This window comes from Dermacentor silvarum, chromosome 10, assembly GCF_013339745.2.
Source record: "Dermacentor silvarum isolate Dsil-2018 chromosome 10, BIME_Dsil_1.4, whole genome shotgun sequence".
NCBI lineage: Eukaryota > Metazoa > Arthropoda > Arachnida > Ixodida > Ixodidae > Dermacentor > Dermacentor silvarum.
This window is the reverse complement of record NC_051163.1, coordinates 23,895,798-23,914,054: the sequence shown is the minus strand read 5'-3', so window position 1 is coordinate 23,914,054 and position 18,257 is coordinate 23,895,798. Positions and strand designations below refer to the sequence as shown.

General features: G+C 47.8%; 1 protein-coding gene across 1 annotated transcript in view; it reads left to right on the top strand.

The window, feature by feature from the left end:
• The first annotated feature begins 384 nt into the window (after positions 1-384).
• LOC119466529 (glutamate receptor-interacting protein 2-like) overlaps positions 385-18,257 on the top strand; it is a 69,005-nt gene continuing 51,132 nt past the window's right edge. Inside the window, 1 exon segment of the mRNA XM_049656817.1 lies at positions 385-655. Coding sequence (XP_049512774.1) covers positions 439-655 — 217 coding nt within the window. The 5' untranslated portion in view covers positions 385-438.

Sequence of the window (18,257 nt, the reverse complement as noted above, 5' to 3'; positions counted from 1 at the left end):
ACACATGCACCCCCGTAGAGTGAAAACACCTCGTCCAATGACATTCGCCCGCGGAGTCTGCGGGGAAAGAAAAACAGAAGTCAGTTGAGGCGCCGGTTCGTCTGCAAGCGGGCCGTCGTCTGCATCGCACGGCGAACACGTCTGTTGCCACATGTGCAGTGCCAGACGGCCGTTTGCCGACGTTCGGTTTTGGACGCTCTTGAACGTCTGTTCACCTGTCACGGTTTGCGAATGAACGTCACCTGTCGTGTACAGAAACGCCTGCTTCTGCCGGAAACACCGAGAAGCAGCCGTTCGTCGTGTTTGGTTTCGAGAGTCTCACTTATTCTGACGTGCTCGACTATTCTGACGTGCGTGGTGTCGGCTCGACTGTGACGTGCGAGGTGTACCGTGTTTGTTGTGCTCGCGTTTCTGCTACTCTCTCTGGATCGGCGGAAAATGAGTTCCGTCGGAGATGGATGTCGGCCGTGCAATTCGTGTTGTTGCTGCTGCTGTGGCGCTGGACGTGAACTGGCAACCGTTTCGTGTCACAATAACGACGAAGCATCTCCCCGCCGACAGACGGCAGCAACAACAATGGCGGCGGCTGCTAGCAGCAGACGAAAGTCTCGCTTCTGGAGGTGGATTAAGCGCCGTCTGCTCACCATGGCCCACGGTAGGCGTTGTTTACCTGCACCGAGAAAGGAGAAAAATGGTCGGGACTTATTTATCATCGTCACTGTTAAGATTAGCCATTCGGTGGATAATAGATAGATAGATAGATAGATAGATAGATAGATAGATAGATAGATAGATAGATAGATAGATAGATTAGATAGATAGATAGATAGATAGATAGATAGATAGATAGATAGATAGATAGATAGATAGATAGATAGATAGACAGACAGACAGACAGATAGACAGACAGACAGACAGACAGACAGACAGACAGACAGACAGACAGACAGACACGACAAGACAAGACACGACAAGACAAGACACGACACGACAAGACACGACAAGACAAGACACGACACGACACGACAAGACAAGACAAGACAGACAGACAGACAGACAGACAGACAGACAGACAGACAGACAGATAGATAGATAGATAGATAGACAGATAGATAGATAGATAGACAGATAGATAGACAGATAGATAGATAGATAGATAGATAGATAGATAGATAGATAGATAGATAGATAGATAGATAGATAGATAGATAGATATTGTTTTTATTTATGAATACTACAATCCCTGTACGGGATTTTGGTAAAGTGGGAATGAGACAAACATACAAGGTCTTTACAAAAAATTGGAGTAGAAAATACAACTAATGCAGACTCTTAATATATTTGGCTAACAAGAAAATACGTACAACAAATGCAGACAGTGAACACAATTGGCAAACAAGAAAATAATGTACACAATGTGAAAGTGCACGTTATCCAAAGATCTAAATATTTATATTCTGTCACTTCGGCTAGAAAAATGTTGATGTTGAACTGATAGAGCAGGGAAACTTACGAGTAATTCTCATTTATATTGTTGTTGTTTTTTTTTTTTTTCAAGATTTAGGGACATTTGCCATTTTTCGCCATGAGACGACCGTCTGTAACGCACACTAAGAGGAGTTCATAGGACACGTTTTTAACCTCAGTGTATATCACTCAGTCATCGGCGTATAGCTAAATTTTAACAGAAACGTCATCAGTGACATCGTTTATGAATAGAAGAAAGAACAGCGGCCTAAGCACTCAGCCTTGTGGGACACCTGAATACACTGAAACTTTAGCTAAATTTGTGCTCGTGAAAGGAAACAAATTGTTTTTGGGCAACAGTATATGCTCAAATTCAGGATATTAGTTTGGCGTTCTTAAGTATGCAATTTAACTTATGAAACAATTTCTTGCGTGAGGCCTTCTCGAAAGTTTTGCGATAGAACTATATATATATATATATATATATATATATATATATATATATATATATATATATATGTATAGTTGGCAAACAGAAAAATAATGCACACAATGTGAAATTTCACGTTATCGAAGAACCTATCTATCTATAGATATATCTATGTATCTATCTACCAATCATTCCTGATTCAAATCCCAGTCATGAAATGTTGGGATACGTGCATGTAACAGCTCTTGATTAAACGAATGAATCCTGCGAGGCAACACACAAAAAGTCGAACGTTTCTATTCCCTTAAAGGCATACCTAATCTACAAGGACACCCCATTACGGGTTCTATCTAATGCCATATTAAAATCAACGAACTGAGGGGCCGCTTGTACACACCATTTGTTCTAGTGCGCGCGGGAGCTGTTTTTTTTTTTGCGCTGTCACTTCTTTTATTATCTTTTCGATATCATTCCTCCATCTAGGGCTGCAAACCTAGTGTTCGTCTGGTTAACCTCACTACCTTTTGTTGTTTGCCTCTGTGTCTCGGTATAATAGCTTGCAAAAAAGAGGGCTTCCTTGTTGAAAGAAAATCGCCCGAAAGAATTACAATGTTTATTCAAGCTACGCAGCTTTCAATGCATTTTTTATCCTCAAATACGCAAACTTGTATTCCAGACACAGTCGAATTGCGCCATGTTTGCATTTTGAGCGAATCAGAGAGTACGTAGCAGTCCTTACAGCCAATCAGAGTTTCAGGGCGGTGTCGCAACCCGCGTCCTTCGTTTTTGCTTCTCTTCTAAACCACCAAGGCCTCCTCTCACGGTGATACTGGCCTCTTTGCTTGCTAACAGAACTTAATTTGATAAATCTATTTAGTGTCCGGTTTAGCTGAATACAAGTGAGAGATGTCACCTGCATCCACGCCGTTTAATCTGGAACTGTAGAGCTGTAGAGGCGCAAGTGGAAGCTACAGCGACGGCTGGCACCGCGAGAAGGAAGGTCCTCGCCCGTATGGATTACACCAATTACTACTGCGCCTTAGCACGGCAGCTATATTGCCAATCAATCTCGTTCATTCAGGCGTCCAACGAGGCAGCAGCGTCAGCCTCAGCACCAGTGGGTCTCCGCGCGAAAGGTGTTCGAAAAGTTCGACTCTGCTTGCCTCACGGACGTGTGTTAGGGCATCGTATCTGCGCATGCGCGACGTGGGCGATCAAATTTTCTTGCCCGGAAGTTGTCCGAAATCTCTTCCTGCAGGGCCAATGATAGCGACGCCTCTGGCGGCTGTGTCGAACATGCGTTGACGAATGAAAACATAGAAACTCGACACCGAGAATATCAGTGAAAGCCCTTCAGGGGCTCTCCACGTTCATAAATTTAAGTATTCTCACAACACCACGTCGACAGCAGCAGAACTTGCGGCTCTTCAAGGTGCAATCCAATACGTGCTCCAGCAACCGCCAAATCGCTGGGCCATTTTCTGCGATTCGAAAGCAGCCCTACAAACTCTGCAGTTGGCCCTACGTCACGAGTTACACGAACAGCTAGTGTACGAAATAAGACAAGCTCATCACCACGCGATTGGGAAAGGACACGACATCGTATTTCAGTGGTTGCCGAGCCACTGCGGAATTGTTGGCAACGACAGCGCCGATGAAGCTGCTCGCTCGGCTCATCAAAAACATCAGCGAGTGCCTATACCACTCTCAAGAACGGACGCTGCGCGGCAACTTCAATCACTTGCTCGCCACATCACACTTCAAAGATGGAATTCACCAGGTTTCAGCAACTCACGCTTGCATTCTCTCGACCCTGAATTGCGACTTCGCCTACCACCTGGACTCTCCCGTGGAGAAGCAACTTTACTGTGTCGCGTGTGGTTGGGCGTCGCATTTACAAATTCCTATTCATTCCTAATAGGAATGGCTAACAGTGCGGCATGCAATTTGTGCGGCTGCGATGAGACGCTAGAGCACCTTCTGTGTCATTGCCCAGCTTTTTACGCTCAGCGACGGATACTTCAAACTCAACTCAGCATATTAGATAGCAGAGTGCTGTCAGAGGAAAAGATTCTGGGACCATGGCCTACGCATTCCTGCATGCGAAAGGCCACAAAAGCTCTTCTTCAGTTCTTGAAGGAGACTGGACTATATGAGCGCTTGTGACAGTGGATCTTCCTCTGCGACTGACTGTGTGAATAACTGACTATTTATGTGTTTTTTCTTTTTTTTTTTTCGTATTCTCGCTCCTTATCTATTCTTCCCCTTTCCCTCTCCCCAAGCGTAGGGTAGCCAACCGGGCACGTCCTTGGTTAACCTCCCTACCTTTCCCTTCTCGTTTCTCTCTCTCTCTCTCCACGTTCATAAATAAATACTTGCGCTGCAGCTGTTCGCATGGGCAGATGCCAGTCAATTCTGATGAGTGACGTACAGTCGTCATCAATCTGAAAGGAAACTCCTATTTTTTGTTTTTTTCAAACGCCCGTAGGGGCTAAATACACATTCCTTCCATAAAAGTGTTCAGCAGTGTGTTCAACAAAGTGTTCAACAGTGTTGAATAGTTTGTTCAATGAGGTGTTGCAGGAAAACTATTGTTATGCATCAAGTTCCTAGATTTGAACCCGGCCATCACGAGTTATCGTCGTTACAAAAATATTCGCTGTCCCCTTTCATTTTGATGACGGCTGCTGCGTACTATAGGCGAAGGCCAATGACAAAACAGCACTTGTGAACGAACGGCTTTGTGAATTCGGTCCCAGCTGAAACTAAGGTACTTATATCGGGTAAAAATCACCTTGCGGACTTGGAGCACTATTTCGCAGAGCTCGCCTTCGCCAGCTTCCGCGTGTCCGAAGCGTGTACACACTCCGTATGCCACCGTTCAAGCCGCAAAGTCCCCGCACATAATCCGCGGCCGTTACAATCCCTCCTGTACGTTGCGTTGTTTGGAGGTGAACAGCATTGGATGAATTGTTCCTGAGTCATGCATCCGACGGGCCGGAGAACTGTGAATTTCACCGTGTCACTTATGACTCCGAATCGTTCACTTATGCGATTAATTTGACAGCTTGCAAGGGAGCGAAGTGATAAACAGTTACCGAGCAATGGACAGTGGCGTTCAGGTCTGCACTACATAACCTTCGATCATTGCTGGTGCAAACACGCATTCGTTTGCTTGTAACAACTGAGGTTGCCAGGTCTTGTTAACTGGTACATTGTGGGGGACCTGCTTACCGCGGTCATTGATTCGGGGTTGCTGAATCTGTATGTTTTTTTTTGTTTTTTTTTAACTTTAGTTTGCTCTGCATGGCATGTGTACTGGGACGTGTCCATTCTTGGCCAATCCCCGAGAATGGATGCGTGCTAAGGTGTCACAAGGGATGTGTAGCCGTAAATATATTAAAGCGATAGCACTCCTTCCGCAACAGATACCTTCGTGTCAAGTGCGGCCGCTTGATGGCTATACGAGTAGATATTGCAACGAAGTTGCAGCCAAGATGTAGGGAGAGTGGGGACTACTACGAAGTTTCAACTGGCGCACTGTGATTACGATATATGTATACTATATTGTGGTATCATTTGGAATTGTGATTGCCACTTCGTGTGTCCGCTGATGTGCCCGTAAGGGTTCGTGATTGACGGACGGCACGTTAGGATATTGAGCAGGTCACGCAGAAGAAAAAAAGCTATCGCTGACAGTGACGATTATCTCCGATGGTTTCTGTCAGTTTTTCTTTTACTGTAAATTTAACAGACTTAGTAAAAATCTTCTGAGGCAGATAGCGTGGTTGAATCGGCTGAATCGCTTGAAGAGGCGCACATTTCTTGTTCTACAAATTGGGACGGGATGTTAGGTCATCATAGATTGGGGGGGGGGGGGGGGGGGAACGTGGCGCGTCATAGCCTTAGTTGCTCTTGCGCCATAAAACTTTACGTAATGAACTAACTAGCCAACGAACGATTTCACTTATTATATTTGTAATTATTCACGGTGCATGACCTGATTGCAGAATTGAAGCTGAGCAAGAATGAAATGATTTTTCATGTTGCAGAAATCGTCTGCTTGTGACCGATTTCGAGATATGTGCCCCGTAAACCTGTGACAAAATGCGTTGGCGTTTCAGTTAACCGTGGTCAGCACTTGACCTCGCAGTGCTCACACGTGTTGACTTGAACGTGAATGGGGTGACTTTAACGCCTTTACGTGAATATTTACAAGCAACTAATGAAACTTTGTTAATTAACTAACGTCCCAGTGCCATTTCTCGTGCCAATAATGCCTGCAACTTCCAGTCGACGTGAGAGGATTGTGCTATATGCCACCGGATACTTTATAGTAAGCATTTTTTCAGTAGTAAAGGTAACCTATATTCAGAACGTGTAGATTACTTGCATATTACACGCAAATTGTTCCATGCATGTTATGTACTAGTGCCTATATTCAAGCACGCAGGAACTTTTGACAAAATTGCACATACGGCGCTGTACATGGTATTCAATGACTCGCGCTACGTTGGCGGTAGCATAATCCTTAAATTGATTGCTGGCGACCTATACACTAACACGACCCGAATGTAGCTGATTCTCTCGACGAATTATTCAATGTTCGAATTAAAGGTTTGTTTCACGGGCGCGGACCTCTGTTGGCAGTTTTGAACGGACCTGTAATAAGATGCAGGTCGAATTAACCGGCGTCGAATTAACCGATGTCGAATTGGCGGAAGTGAACGCTATATAGCTGATATCCCTTAGCTGGCTGACACATCCCGCAATTTCCACGGCACTGGACGAAGACACGTATATTCTTCAGTGAGCAATGCGAAGGCGAAGAAGTAACTAAGAAGCAGCTCAAATCGGATCACGTGACTCGGCCGTCGAAACCAATGCAGCCTTCCATCAGTCCCATTATTACGCCCTCGGCCCGTGGATGCGAACGTTCGTACATTCGCGAGAACGCAATGAGCGAGCGACTGTGGGAGTGACTGGACTGGGAAAAAAAGAAAGAAAAAGAAGAAAAAAAGCATATGGCGACGGCATATGTGGCCGACGCGTAGACCGATTTGCGGGCCGAAACTCACCTCCCCCCCTCCCCCCTCCTTGCTGCCTTCCTCCCCATCCACTTCTGGCGGTAATAAAATTACCGTCTGCCGACGCAATTACGAATGGCGCCAGCATGCTCATGTGTTCGCCATATAGTTCGCTGTTGAGCCTCTCACGAGATTAGGCGCATACACAGCGCCCTCTATACCGCCATAGAAGGCCACGGTGGTCGCGTTAGCGACAAAGCTCGGCGTGTGTACACAGAACGAAAGGAAGGGGATGGGAAAGGGGGTGCAAAGAGTGTTCATGGGCCTCTCGTCTATAGTCGGGTCTGTTGTGAAGCGCCTTAGCATAACACTTAAGTGTAGTGCTGAGCTTCCCGGGCCGTATTTAAACAAAATAAGTACTTATGCTAGAACTGTGCGTAAGACCAGACGGCCGACTATCATGAGTGCGGATATATTATTAGCAGTGGTGGGCCGGTAAATGGCACGAATAGCACTTACGAACGAAAGACTTTATTCAAAAAAAAAAGTTCTTACGTTCGAATTGTTCGCAAGAGGAAATCCCAGCTAAACTTGATGCTAGCAACATTATTAGCGAAGCCGGAGAGCCAATTGGAAGAAACACCGATACGAACGAAAGGATTTGTAAATTCGATCCTTGGGGTCCGAATTCAAAAAACTTTTTGTTGTAAAGTGCTATTTGCCATTGGCCGGCCGTCCGCGCTAATAATACCTGCAGCCTCAGGATTGGCTGAAATTATCACTTAGGAACAAGTTTAGCGTAGGAACGTTTTGTGGATATGGGCTCAGGGTTCATATTCACAAAAGCGGTCTTCCGCTAGAGCTCTTCGTAAGAGCAAACGCTAGCAAACAGTGTTGCTGGACATATTATTAGCGAAAAAAGCCGGCCGATATCTTTGTGACTTTGGTCCCAGTTTAGCGTAGGAAATTTATTTTGATTATATTTTTTGTTTATTTCAAGGCAGAAATGCAACGTAATTTGCAGGAAAACTGCTGAGCCAATAGCCGAAGGCTAGTGAAGGCCCATTGTGGATAGTTAACGAGGCAGTAAACGTACAGCTGTAGTAACACCCGATGTCACATATACACTCCAAGTAGAAAAGTTAGACAGTGAGCAAAAGTAAAGGAAAGACAATTATGTCGCCAAACCAAAATGAAAGATACCATTCAACGCAAACGGTATTTTCTAGGTAAATTTCCCTCAAAAGCTGTACACAGTTGTTGCCTAAGCCTTCGCCTTCCACAATATCCCACAAAATGTTGCAATTCACGTTTTCATACTCTCCGCTAATGTCTGAAAAAGCCACATATAATGGTATCCTTTCTCAAACTGATGCAGGCATATCATAAGCAACAAGGAAAAAAAAGAAGGGAATCCTTCGTGAATTACAGGTCCAGTTTAATGCACGATATATCGTTTTCAAATCGCGTGTAAGGAAACTAGAATCAATTGACTGGAAATAATTAACTGTCCTAAGGCAAAGGGCCAATCGAGTTGAAAACTTCAACTGCACGCCCAGCCCCGTAGTTTACACTCACACATCGTAAAGGAAAGCGGCACGCGATGCGGCACTCGGCGCTGTCGAGGATGGTGGCATGTCGGGGCGTGAGTCCCGCCCCCGCCTCCCCCCGACCGCTCCCCCCAAAAATAAATCTTTCCGGTCGCGCGACAAGAATGGCGCGCCGGGCGCGGCATCTCGACCCGGCATCTCGCAGCGACGAAGCATCGCGCGCGGACCCGAATTTCTCTCTCGTACTCTGCCCGCCTTGCTCGCAGCGATGCCTCAGAAGCAGTTTGCCGCGCTGTCAATGCCCGCGCACCTCGCAGCTTCCAAGGTTCGTGCGGACGTGCCGATTGGACGATCGGCTGAAGAAGCCGCAACCTTGATACAATTCTGCAATGTACTGCTCACGTGGACCAAGGCTTCGTGCGCATGAGCTTAGTGTTCATGCATCAGGGGTGGCAGCAGCTGCAGCAGCAGCAGCAGCAGCAGCAGTAGTAGTAGTAGTAGTAGTAGTAGAAGTAGTAGCTAGTAGTAGTAGTAATTAGTAGTAGTAGTAATTAGTAGTAGTTAGTAGTTGTTAGTTGTAGTAGTAGCATACTCTCCACAGCTTCCACACCTCTCCACGGCACTGACGATGCAGTGTGTGTACGGAGTGTACGCAGCGGTAGTCTTTCCCGGGCCGCCATCTGTCGCGAATCAGTCACTGCGTGCGGCGGAAGTGACGTGCCTGCTTCTTCGAAGGGGTGGTGCGTGATATGACGTTTCGGCTAGACGTGTCTGCTCTCGCCGTGTACTCCCTCCGTACCCTTTTTACGGCAAAGCTGTCAAGGAGACTTCCGCGCGGCGATGACGTGCGGCGGCGTGCTCGGTGTCAAATGTCAATCAAAGAACAGGCAGCGACGCAACGCAGTCTGCGTGAGAGGATCAAAGCGGCCGTATACATGACCAGGGTGTCGGTGATGCATCCTCGGTGAGAAGCAGCCGGCAAACAGACCCCTATACTCCGTTTCAGACATCAGGTGCAACGCTGTGGAGACTATGGAAAGACTTTTTGCACTGGCTGCGTTCGTACTTGGAAATAGTTCGATGCTTTTAATGCGAAAGCGTTATATGGCTCATGAAGCGGAAAATCCGGCTTTGTCTCCGGAGGTGGTACACAGTCACGTGGTCACAGCCGATCAACGGGAGGCGCGCGCCACATGGGCACTTGGTTCCTTGACGCACCACCAAATGGCGCTCACCTCCGCCCACCCGCGGCAGCGGCGGCGCCGGCCGTGCGGGGAAAGAAAAAAAGAATCAGAAAGCTCGCCTTCGTGCATAGCGTTCGCCGCAAGCGTTTCCCGGTAAAGATTACGATTGCACAAGCTGCAATTGCCGGGAAGCCGCAACTGTGTGGCCGGTCTATATAGGCAACGATGTTGTTCTCCTTTGGACGTCGACGCATGTAGCGAACGAAGCCGAGGCGTCATCGGAGAGACGTCGAATGCTACGTAGGGGTGGGTACCTAAGTGCCCTTGATTTTTACCACAGTCGTGTGAAACTGTTCTTTATATGGCCTCAGTATTGAATGAAAAATGTTTCAGCCCTTAGAAACAAACAAACTGTGGTATACTGCTGCTAATGCTTCGTTTCAGATCAATTTGTTTTGCGTTGATTTCCTTTTTTTTTTTGCGGCCCGTCGCAGCAGCCTCACGTGCGTGCTCGCGCGAGCAAACCCCGTTGGTGTGCAGCAAAGCATTTTGACGGAACACGCGGAGTGATAAACTGTCGCGACCGAACTTCTTGCGTAGTTTCCACAGCGTTACACCTGATGTCTGAAACGGAAAGTTCACACGAAGGGCACTTCCCACAAAGAGCAACCCGGGCTGAGGTCGGCTGGGACCCATGCAGGATTCAAGAATTCTGTTTTGCGTAAGACTCGATAAAATTGTCAAGCTTGTCGAGCATGTTGCAGAGGACGTTTCCTTGTTCACTGAAACGATGGCAATCATGCAGAATGTGCGCCCATCGTCTATTGGCACTCCACAAAACTTCACCTTCTGGACTTCTGGCAATTCAGGTTAGGAAGGAGTAGGCATTAGTGAATGCTACTCCAAGCCATAGACGACAAACGAGAGTGTCCTTTTCTCCGCTTTTTTTTTTTCGGTACAGCTTTCCAGCATTAGTCGACGCAAGTAAAACAAGCCTGCGTGCTACACAAAGTGTTCAGGCCCAGGTCTCGGTCTTCCTCGAAGTGCGTCAACGGCGGGAATTATTGCACTCGCTTGACACCACGCCATCAAGGCCCACACCGCAGTTGAAGAACTAAGAGTGCGCGCAAGGCACCTTGCCCGGACTCCATGCCACCATATAGCCTCTGTACCTGCGGAGAGACCACGTGCTTCGTTCTGCCGAACGGTATATATGTGCAAATGGTGAGGTTATACCATATCGCTTCACACCTGTCGCGAGACCTTCGACTCTTCCGTGGTGCCTCACTCAGCCAAAGATCAACTTGACAATACCTGGCGTCTGGAAAGAAAAGCAGATATGTCATCGCCGGCTCTTAAACAGCTTACCTTACTCCTATTATAGGAGACGTTCCGGAATACACACAGAGGACTCCGTCCCGCCGAACAGCTCTACCGCAGCTGTCGCCATTTCAGCAAAAGCCATCGCTATCAAGTTCGAGACGTATCACTTGACCACGTAGACGGCAACACAACTCGCAGCGCTTCGAGTCACACTTAACTTTATCAGTAACACACTAACACACGAATGGTCCATTTCCTGCGACTCGAAGACGGCACTGCATTGTTTACTGTCAGCCGTACGGCGCGGTCCACGTGAAGAGCTGGTGTTCCAAATTACAGAGGCCACACACCACCTGACCGAGAAAGGACATGAAATCATTTTTGTCAGTGGCGACCAAGTCACTGTGGTAATATCGGCAGTGAACGTGCCGATCGAACTGCTCGTTTAGCACATGTAGAAGACAACCGCCTATTGATCCCGCTGTCTAGGACAGATGCTGCGAGGATGCTCCGCCTACTTGCACGTCAATGCACCACATATCGCAGTGCAATGAACTACATTTTATGCATGCCGGATTATACACCCTGGATCCAACCTTAAGCCTTCGGCTTCCACCAAGACTTCCCCGAAGAGACGCTGCCCTTTTGTGTAGGCTATGGTTGGACGTCGCGTTTACCAATGACTTGCTATGGAAAGCTCATGCTATGCCATGTCCTTGCTCCACTGCTCAATGGTAAATTTCTATTATGCCCGCGACAAGTTCTTCGTGGGGTTCACGCCGTACGTAATACGTACACGAAGCATGACAGACGCCCGAGGTCTCTATAGCTGTGCGCTCGTCGAAGTGGATTGGCTCGGAGTGGCTCGTCGAAGTGGATTTACTGAGCAGTTGCCACGTAACATCCGAAATAAACCTCAAGTCCTTTTGCCGGCACCTGGAACCTGTGCCTAAGGACCGAGACAATACAAGTCCGACATCACAATTGACTGATACATCTGCGAACAGTTTTAGCGTAAGAACTGACGTAAGGGACGTTTCTATATTCATCGTACCTTTTACAAACTTGCGAGAGTTCGTGCACACTGTGAGGCGCTCGCGTACGCTCAACACCTCGAGTTTTTCTCGGTTACATACCTCCAAAAGCGCGTGAAGTCAGCCTATAATATTATAAAATAAATGCGTGACCGATAGTGAGGAGTTCTGTCTTCCATCAGAGCAGCAACCCAATGCTCTAACCATTAGGCCACCATCGCACGCGTGCATTCTCTCGTGCCAAACGTTGCTGCTCTTCGAAACGTCTGGCCGCGTGCGCGCCGTATCAGTTACGAAAGCAGTGACGTCAAAATCACCACGGCTTACTCGCAAGCACCCCCATTAGATTCTGTGGCAGTCGGGCAAGGTAGCATGACGTCAAGGATCGAAGGGCAATGGCTTTGTTTATCTAGGAGGCGTTGATCAGTTTATCGCATAACTCCATCTCGACACCTAGCGCTCCGAGACGCTGTGTTAGGCTGCACTGCCTTCGGGAACCGGCCCACATTTTCCGACTGCACTGCCTTCGAGATTGGCCCACACGTTCCGTTAGTTATACGGGATACCTACAAAGTGCACGAAGTCCGACTACAATGCTGTAGCATTAATTAAAATGAGCCTTCTTCCCACCGAACAAGTGCTGGAGCGTTGTCTATGGAGCAGTGTCTTTCTCTTTACGTGCCGAAAACGGCTGGGGCACATCTGGAGCTTCGAGAAGTCCGGAATAGGCGCGGTGTTGTGGGGGCGTGCATGCTGCAGCGTCGCACCACATAATGCGCTTCTGTGAAAGCAGGCCCGACATACGGAGGAGACGATCCGTCCTCTTCTATTTTATTATTATTTTTTTGTTTTCCGTACCCCAAAAAAGGCGCGACACCTTTCCACACGCGACCGAAATAAACCCCGCGGCAGCGGCGGGCGGTGCGACGGCTGTCAGCGAGGGCCACGCGCGTGACAAATCCACCGCCCGCACCATCGCAAATCGCGCGTCCTGACGCGCGGCTGTGCGCGCGCTTTGTTAGAGCAAACAAGGGCTCTAATCGTCGTCTTCGTCGAAAAAACGGGAAGCGCCGACCGATTTCTGTGCATCTTGCCGGCCGCGAGGTGGCCCATTGATGTGGTTCGGTGATGCTACGTATACGAGTATGTGTGTACGATGACGCGGGCTCGATTGGCGGCCGTGGCTGCCGCATTTCGATTAGAACGGAATGCAGAGAGAAAAAAATTGAAGGACACTTTGTAAATCCCAAAGTGTGTTCGGCGAAAGCCTGTGGCCATTCGACTGACTATGTCATGTCCTTCTTTTTTTTTCTGCATAACTCTCCTAGTGGAATGGATTGCTGAGAGAGTGTAAGGGGGAGAGGCCACAGCTGTGGCGGCGCAACTGTTGCTATGCGCCGCTGTGCCATCACATGATTGCTGAGAGAGTGTGAGGGGGAGATGCCACAGCTGGCACCGTTCCAGGGCACGGACGGACGGACGGTCGGACGCCGCGAGTATGAGCCATTAAAGGCTTTCGCCTTAATAAACTTTTATTTTCTGAGACGGTAGTCCGAGTCAGGGCCCGGTTCACAGAACGGAATGCAGAAAGAAAAAAAAAGGGGGGGGAGCGGGACGTTGCTTTTTTCCATTTTGGCAGTACGTTGAACAACTCTAGTCGATTATCAACATTCCGTAGCGTTCTCTATTAATTAAAGCGTCGCCCGTAGACCGAGTTTTGCTTGGAGACGGTAGACCCGATCGATCATAATTTGCGGGCAATGTTGCGAAGCGGCATAAGGTCGGAGTACGCTCAAGCTGGCTCAGGATGCGCGCACGCCGGATGTTTTTCGCAGGGGAGTGTGTGTGTGGGTAGATAGACAGATAGATAGATATATAGATAGATAGAAAGATAGATAGACACAATGTTGCTGAAGTAGGTTGACTGCTATCCCAATAATAGATAGATAGCTAGCTAGCTAGCTAGCTAGCTAGATAGATAGATAGATAGATAGATAGATAGATAGATAGATAGATAGATAGATAGATAGATAGATAGATAGATAGATAGATAGATAGATAGATAGATAGATAGATAGATAGATAGATAGATAGATAGATAGATAGATAGATAGATAGATAGATAGATAGATAGATAGATAGATAGATAGATAGATAGATAGATAGATTCGTTCAGTACGCCTTCGCTGTTTTCGCGCACCCACAAACGCCATAGATGCAGTGCTGCACAGAATAGACTAGACGGCGAGGAAGACGGCGCTTAATCTGGCCCGATGCCGCAAGCACTTGTTTTGGCAGCTTGCGAGCACACACGCTCGCATGCACGCTCCCGCCGTCTAATGAGAACCACGCACGCCGATTTTCAGTTCGGCGGCGGTGAGAAGACGCCCGGCGGGGCTGTTGATGGTACAGACCGCGCGATGCATATGCGTGCTGCAGGGAGCCTTTGAAAGTTCAGAGGTTGACGACCGGTACCGCACGTTTGTTTGCTTTAAAGCGAAGGCGGCATCCGCGCGATATATCGCAGCATCGTGCAGTGCAATCCAAAACTCAAAAATACACGAGGGTGGCGATATGGACTTGTTGGTCTGTCATCATGGATTGGTATCTGGACAGCACAGCAAAACACGGACACAAGAAGAACCGATGACAAGCGCTTGTCTTCGTTTCTTCTTGCGTCCGTGTTTTGCTGCACTATCCAGATACCATTCCACTCAAAAATAGCTCATAGCTACACTCAACAGGCAACACGAAGCTACAAAGGACACCCATATATCATAGCTTGGCAGGATAAGTAGACATACTCACTAACCAATATTTTGCAGGTTATGTACTAACTCACACTCGCGCTCATGCACGCGTCCAATCCCATCTCATCGGCTCTCGCTAGCATCACGTTCTTAATATACTATCCACTCACGTCACTGATCACTCGCTAACGCTCTGTATTATATGGACGCCGTATAACTCTATTAATCTACCAATAAGCTGAGGACATCCCGTGTCGTGCATCAGTAGGAACGGTTCGCGGTGTGTACATACCACGACTAACATTCACGGTAGTTTTTGCATCGTCACCTCATTTCTCCTTCTTCATTTCCCTGTCTCTCCCTAACCCTTTGCCCCAATCGTGGAGTAGCAGCTCAGAGGCAAGGTTCGCAGGCCTACCTCGCCTCCACATTCCTGTAATTAAACTTTTCTTGCGATAGCAATTATATGGATAATCCAAGCGGAGTTCTGCCGTTGGCGTCGTCGTTGCCGTGAGGTTCTGTATAAAGTCCAAGGGCGATAAAATCGTCGCCGCGCGCCGTATGCTTTATGTGCGAGTGCAAGAGCGCAGGGACACGCGCTTTCACGGAGAGCGAACGCACGGCGGAGAGCAAACGCGACGTCTTCCGTCGTGCGAAAGGCGTGGGGTGATGGGAGGGAGGGAGAGAGGGGAGGCGACGTTTAGCTGTGGCACCAAATGCTCATCTTGCGACCGGGCGCAAGGGGAACTGGTGAATCAATCTCCCACGCGAAAGGAGGAAAGCCGAAATGCAGCGCGGGAGGAACAGGGTGCGGCTTCTACTCTGCCAGTAACTGCGTACTTGTACTTTGCGCGGCTGCGAGTTGTCGTGCACGGACCGTATCTTGAAAAGTGATCTCCACACGGCTCTTACCTTCGTATGCACTGCGCTTTCACCGCTCAGTTTCCGTTGAACCGTCAGACCGCACGAACCTTCGCTCGCTGCTGCCGCCGCGCTTGCGCATGCCAGCGTTTTGACAGTAGTCTGCGGTCATCGAGAGTGATCTATTCATGTTGGCTTGTGCGGACAAGCATCGGGCGGTGACCCACAGCGTTGTCAAACACTCTCCTCGTTTAAAGTAGGTCACCTTTGTTCGCTTTCAAAACAATAACATTGTCGACACTCAGCGGTTTTTCATATCTAATTGGCTGACAAGAGGCGAGGAGGACGCTCTAGTGGAGAGGGTATCGATGGGGCCGAGCCATCACAGTGAAAATAGATAACCGCATGAAGAGGGTGGTGCCGGCTTCTCCGATTGGTCCGCTTCGCCTTACTTAGCTTGCGGTGGCTGGTCGAAAATCGCGGCGGCAAGAATGCCGCTAAAACGGATCCTCAGCAAGGAAGAGTTGGCACAGCGATGTCGTATGCATGCCGAAAGGGCTCGATAACGTTTAACGGCCACGCAAAAAAGGTTTATCTTGCGCAAATAAATACATGCTCACCGGCAGGTGCGAGTAGTGAGGGCCTGAGTGATCGGCGGGTAGCCATCTTCTATTCTTTCGGAACGGGGCAGTCTGTGGCTATTCAGAAAAATTTTCAGTTTTGTTCGGTATATTAATGCATTTTTTTTCGCGTACACGTCACTTTGATGTCGTGAGTTTTCGCGGTTTTGTGAGGTCGCGTGACAGACAGGTGAAGTGGGCGTAGCCAGAAAACATTGGACCAATAGCAGATGGCTAACGCATGGTGAAAAGGCGTCGAATCAGGAATGATTATTTTTATTTTGTACGGTTTAATCATGCGTAATCAGTGTGTACGCGTTATATCAGATGGGGAGCTATGGCGGTTTTCGTGACGTCGCGTGACAGACAGGCGAAGTTGGGAGTGGCCCGAAAATGTTTTGACCAATCGTGGAGGCTGATTGCAGAAATTGGAATAAAAACAGTTTGGAACCATTTCACGTTATAGCGCCCTAGTTTACAGTGCATTTCAATACTCGATAACAACAATAAAAGGCAACTAACGCACAATATACAGAAGTGGTCAACATAAGCCTACGTATATGTAACAATAAAAGCGAGAAACAACGTTTTGAACAGTCAGAAATATATACGCGGGCGTCACGCATACACTTATCAAACAATAAAACGCAACACGAAAGTTAAAATACACAGATGTGGGTTATCGCTGGCATGCACGCTGCATCCCGCGTATTCTAAAGCCCACACACGCAACTCTTTTAGCACTCAAAAAATGAGAGTGAGAGAGAGAAGCCCAAAGGCGTCATCAGGGCTCCTGCAGCTTCGGAGGAGGATGCGAACACTCTGCGAATAGGAATCTCGCGTGTTTCCTTGGTTGGCATTTTCTTCTTCGAGCACTGCGCTTGAGGCTTATGTTTGAATGGATGCTCGGTTCTATGACGCACAACCGCCAGCGCTCTTGTGCATCCTCCTAAGACCCCTTGTACAATACGTTGCACATTGTCTTCTACATTTTTTATAAGTTCACTCGGAAGTGATTACGGAAAGTATTAATTCTGGGTATAAAGTATACGACGTGCATGTGTAACTGTAGTAAAGGAGTGGTTTACTCATATTCTTGTCGTCCGCTTTCGAGGAATTTGGCACACAGTTGATCTAGACCTCTGTGTCATCACAGATGGCCGAAAGCAACCTTGAGGTGTGTTTCGAAATCACTGAGATAGCGTGAAAATACCGGCCACGACAGCAACATGGCAATATGCTGCACGTAATTCCATCTTCATTGCTGCATTTAAGCAATGAAATGCAGTTTTTACCATGGCAAACATGAGGAGATGTTCACGTACATGGAGACGCAGTTTTTGGCATCTAAGCGTGGTACTTAATTATATTTTTTTAATTCAGAGGCCTTCCGCTACTGTTAAGATGGAAGCCAGCGAAGCTGTGACTATTGTGGGTCTGCTATGGTGAATATTGCTATAGTGAACTTATATATTAGGGGTGAACGTCCCCAGCGGGGGTGAGATGGTCGCATTGCGGCCCGGCAGGTTTCGTCTCTGACATATCTCTGACCCTCGCGACGGACACGTCTGTTCATGTTGACGAGCGAGATCGTTAGGCACGCCGTTTCCCACGCTGGTTTCCCTTGCGTTTGCACGTGGTCCGGGCATGGCTGCTCTAAGTGAATCATAACAGATTGCACGTGGTTCGGGCATGGCCGCTCTAAGTGAATCGTAACAGCACCCACTCTGTAACTCTAATGGTCAACCGCTTGCCTACCATACAGCATAGTACCGGCTATACGCAGGGTGTCCCAACTATCATGCACCAAGATTTCAAAATATGCAAATACCACGTAGCTGGACAGAACCAAGGTAATGTTGTTTGCCGTACGTCGCTTGGAGATACTCAGATTATTGTTTGCATTCCCCCTAATTACATAATTAGTCTTAATTAATTATTCAACTTCTCAAATATTATAATAAGCTAAAAAGTGTCAATGAGAGAATTGTAGAGCAACATGAAAAACTCC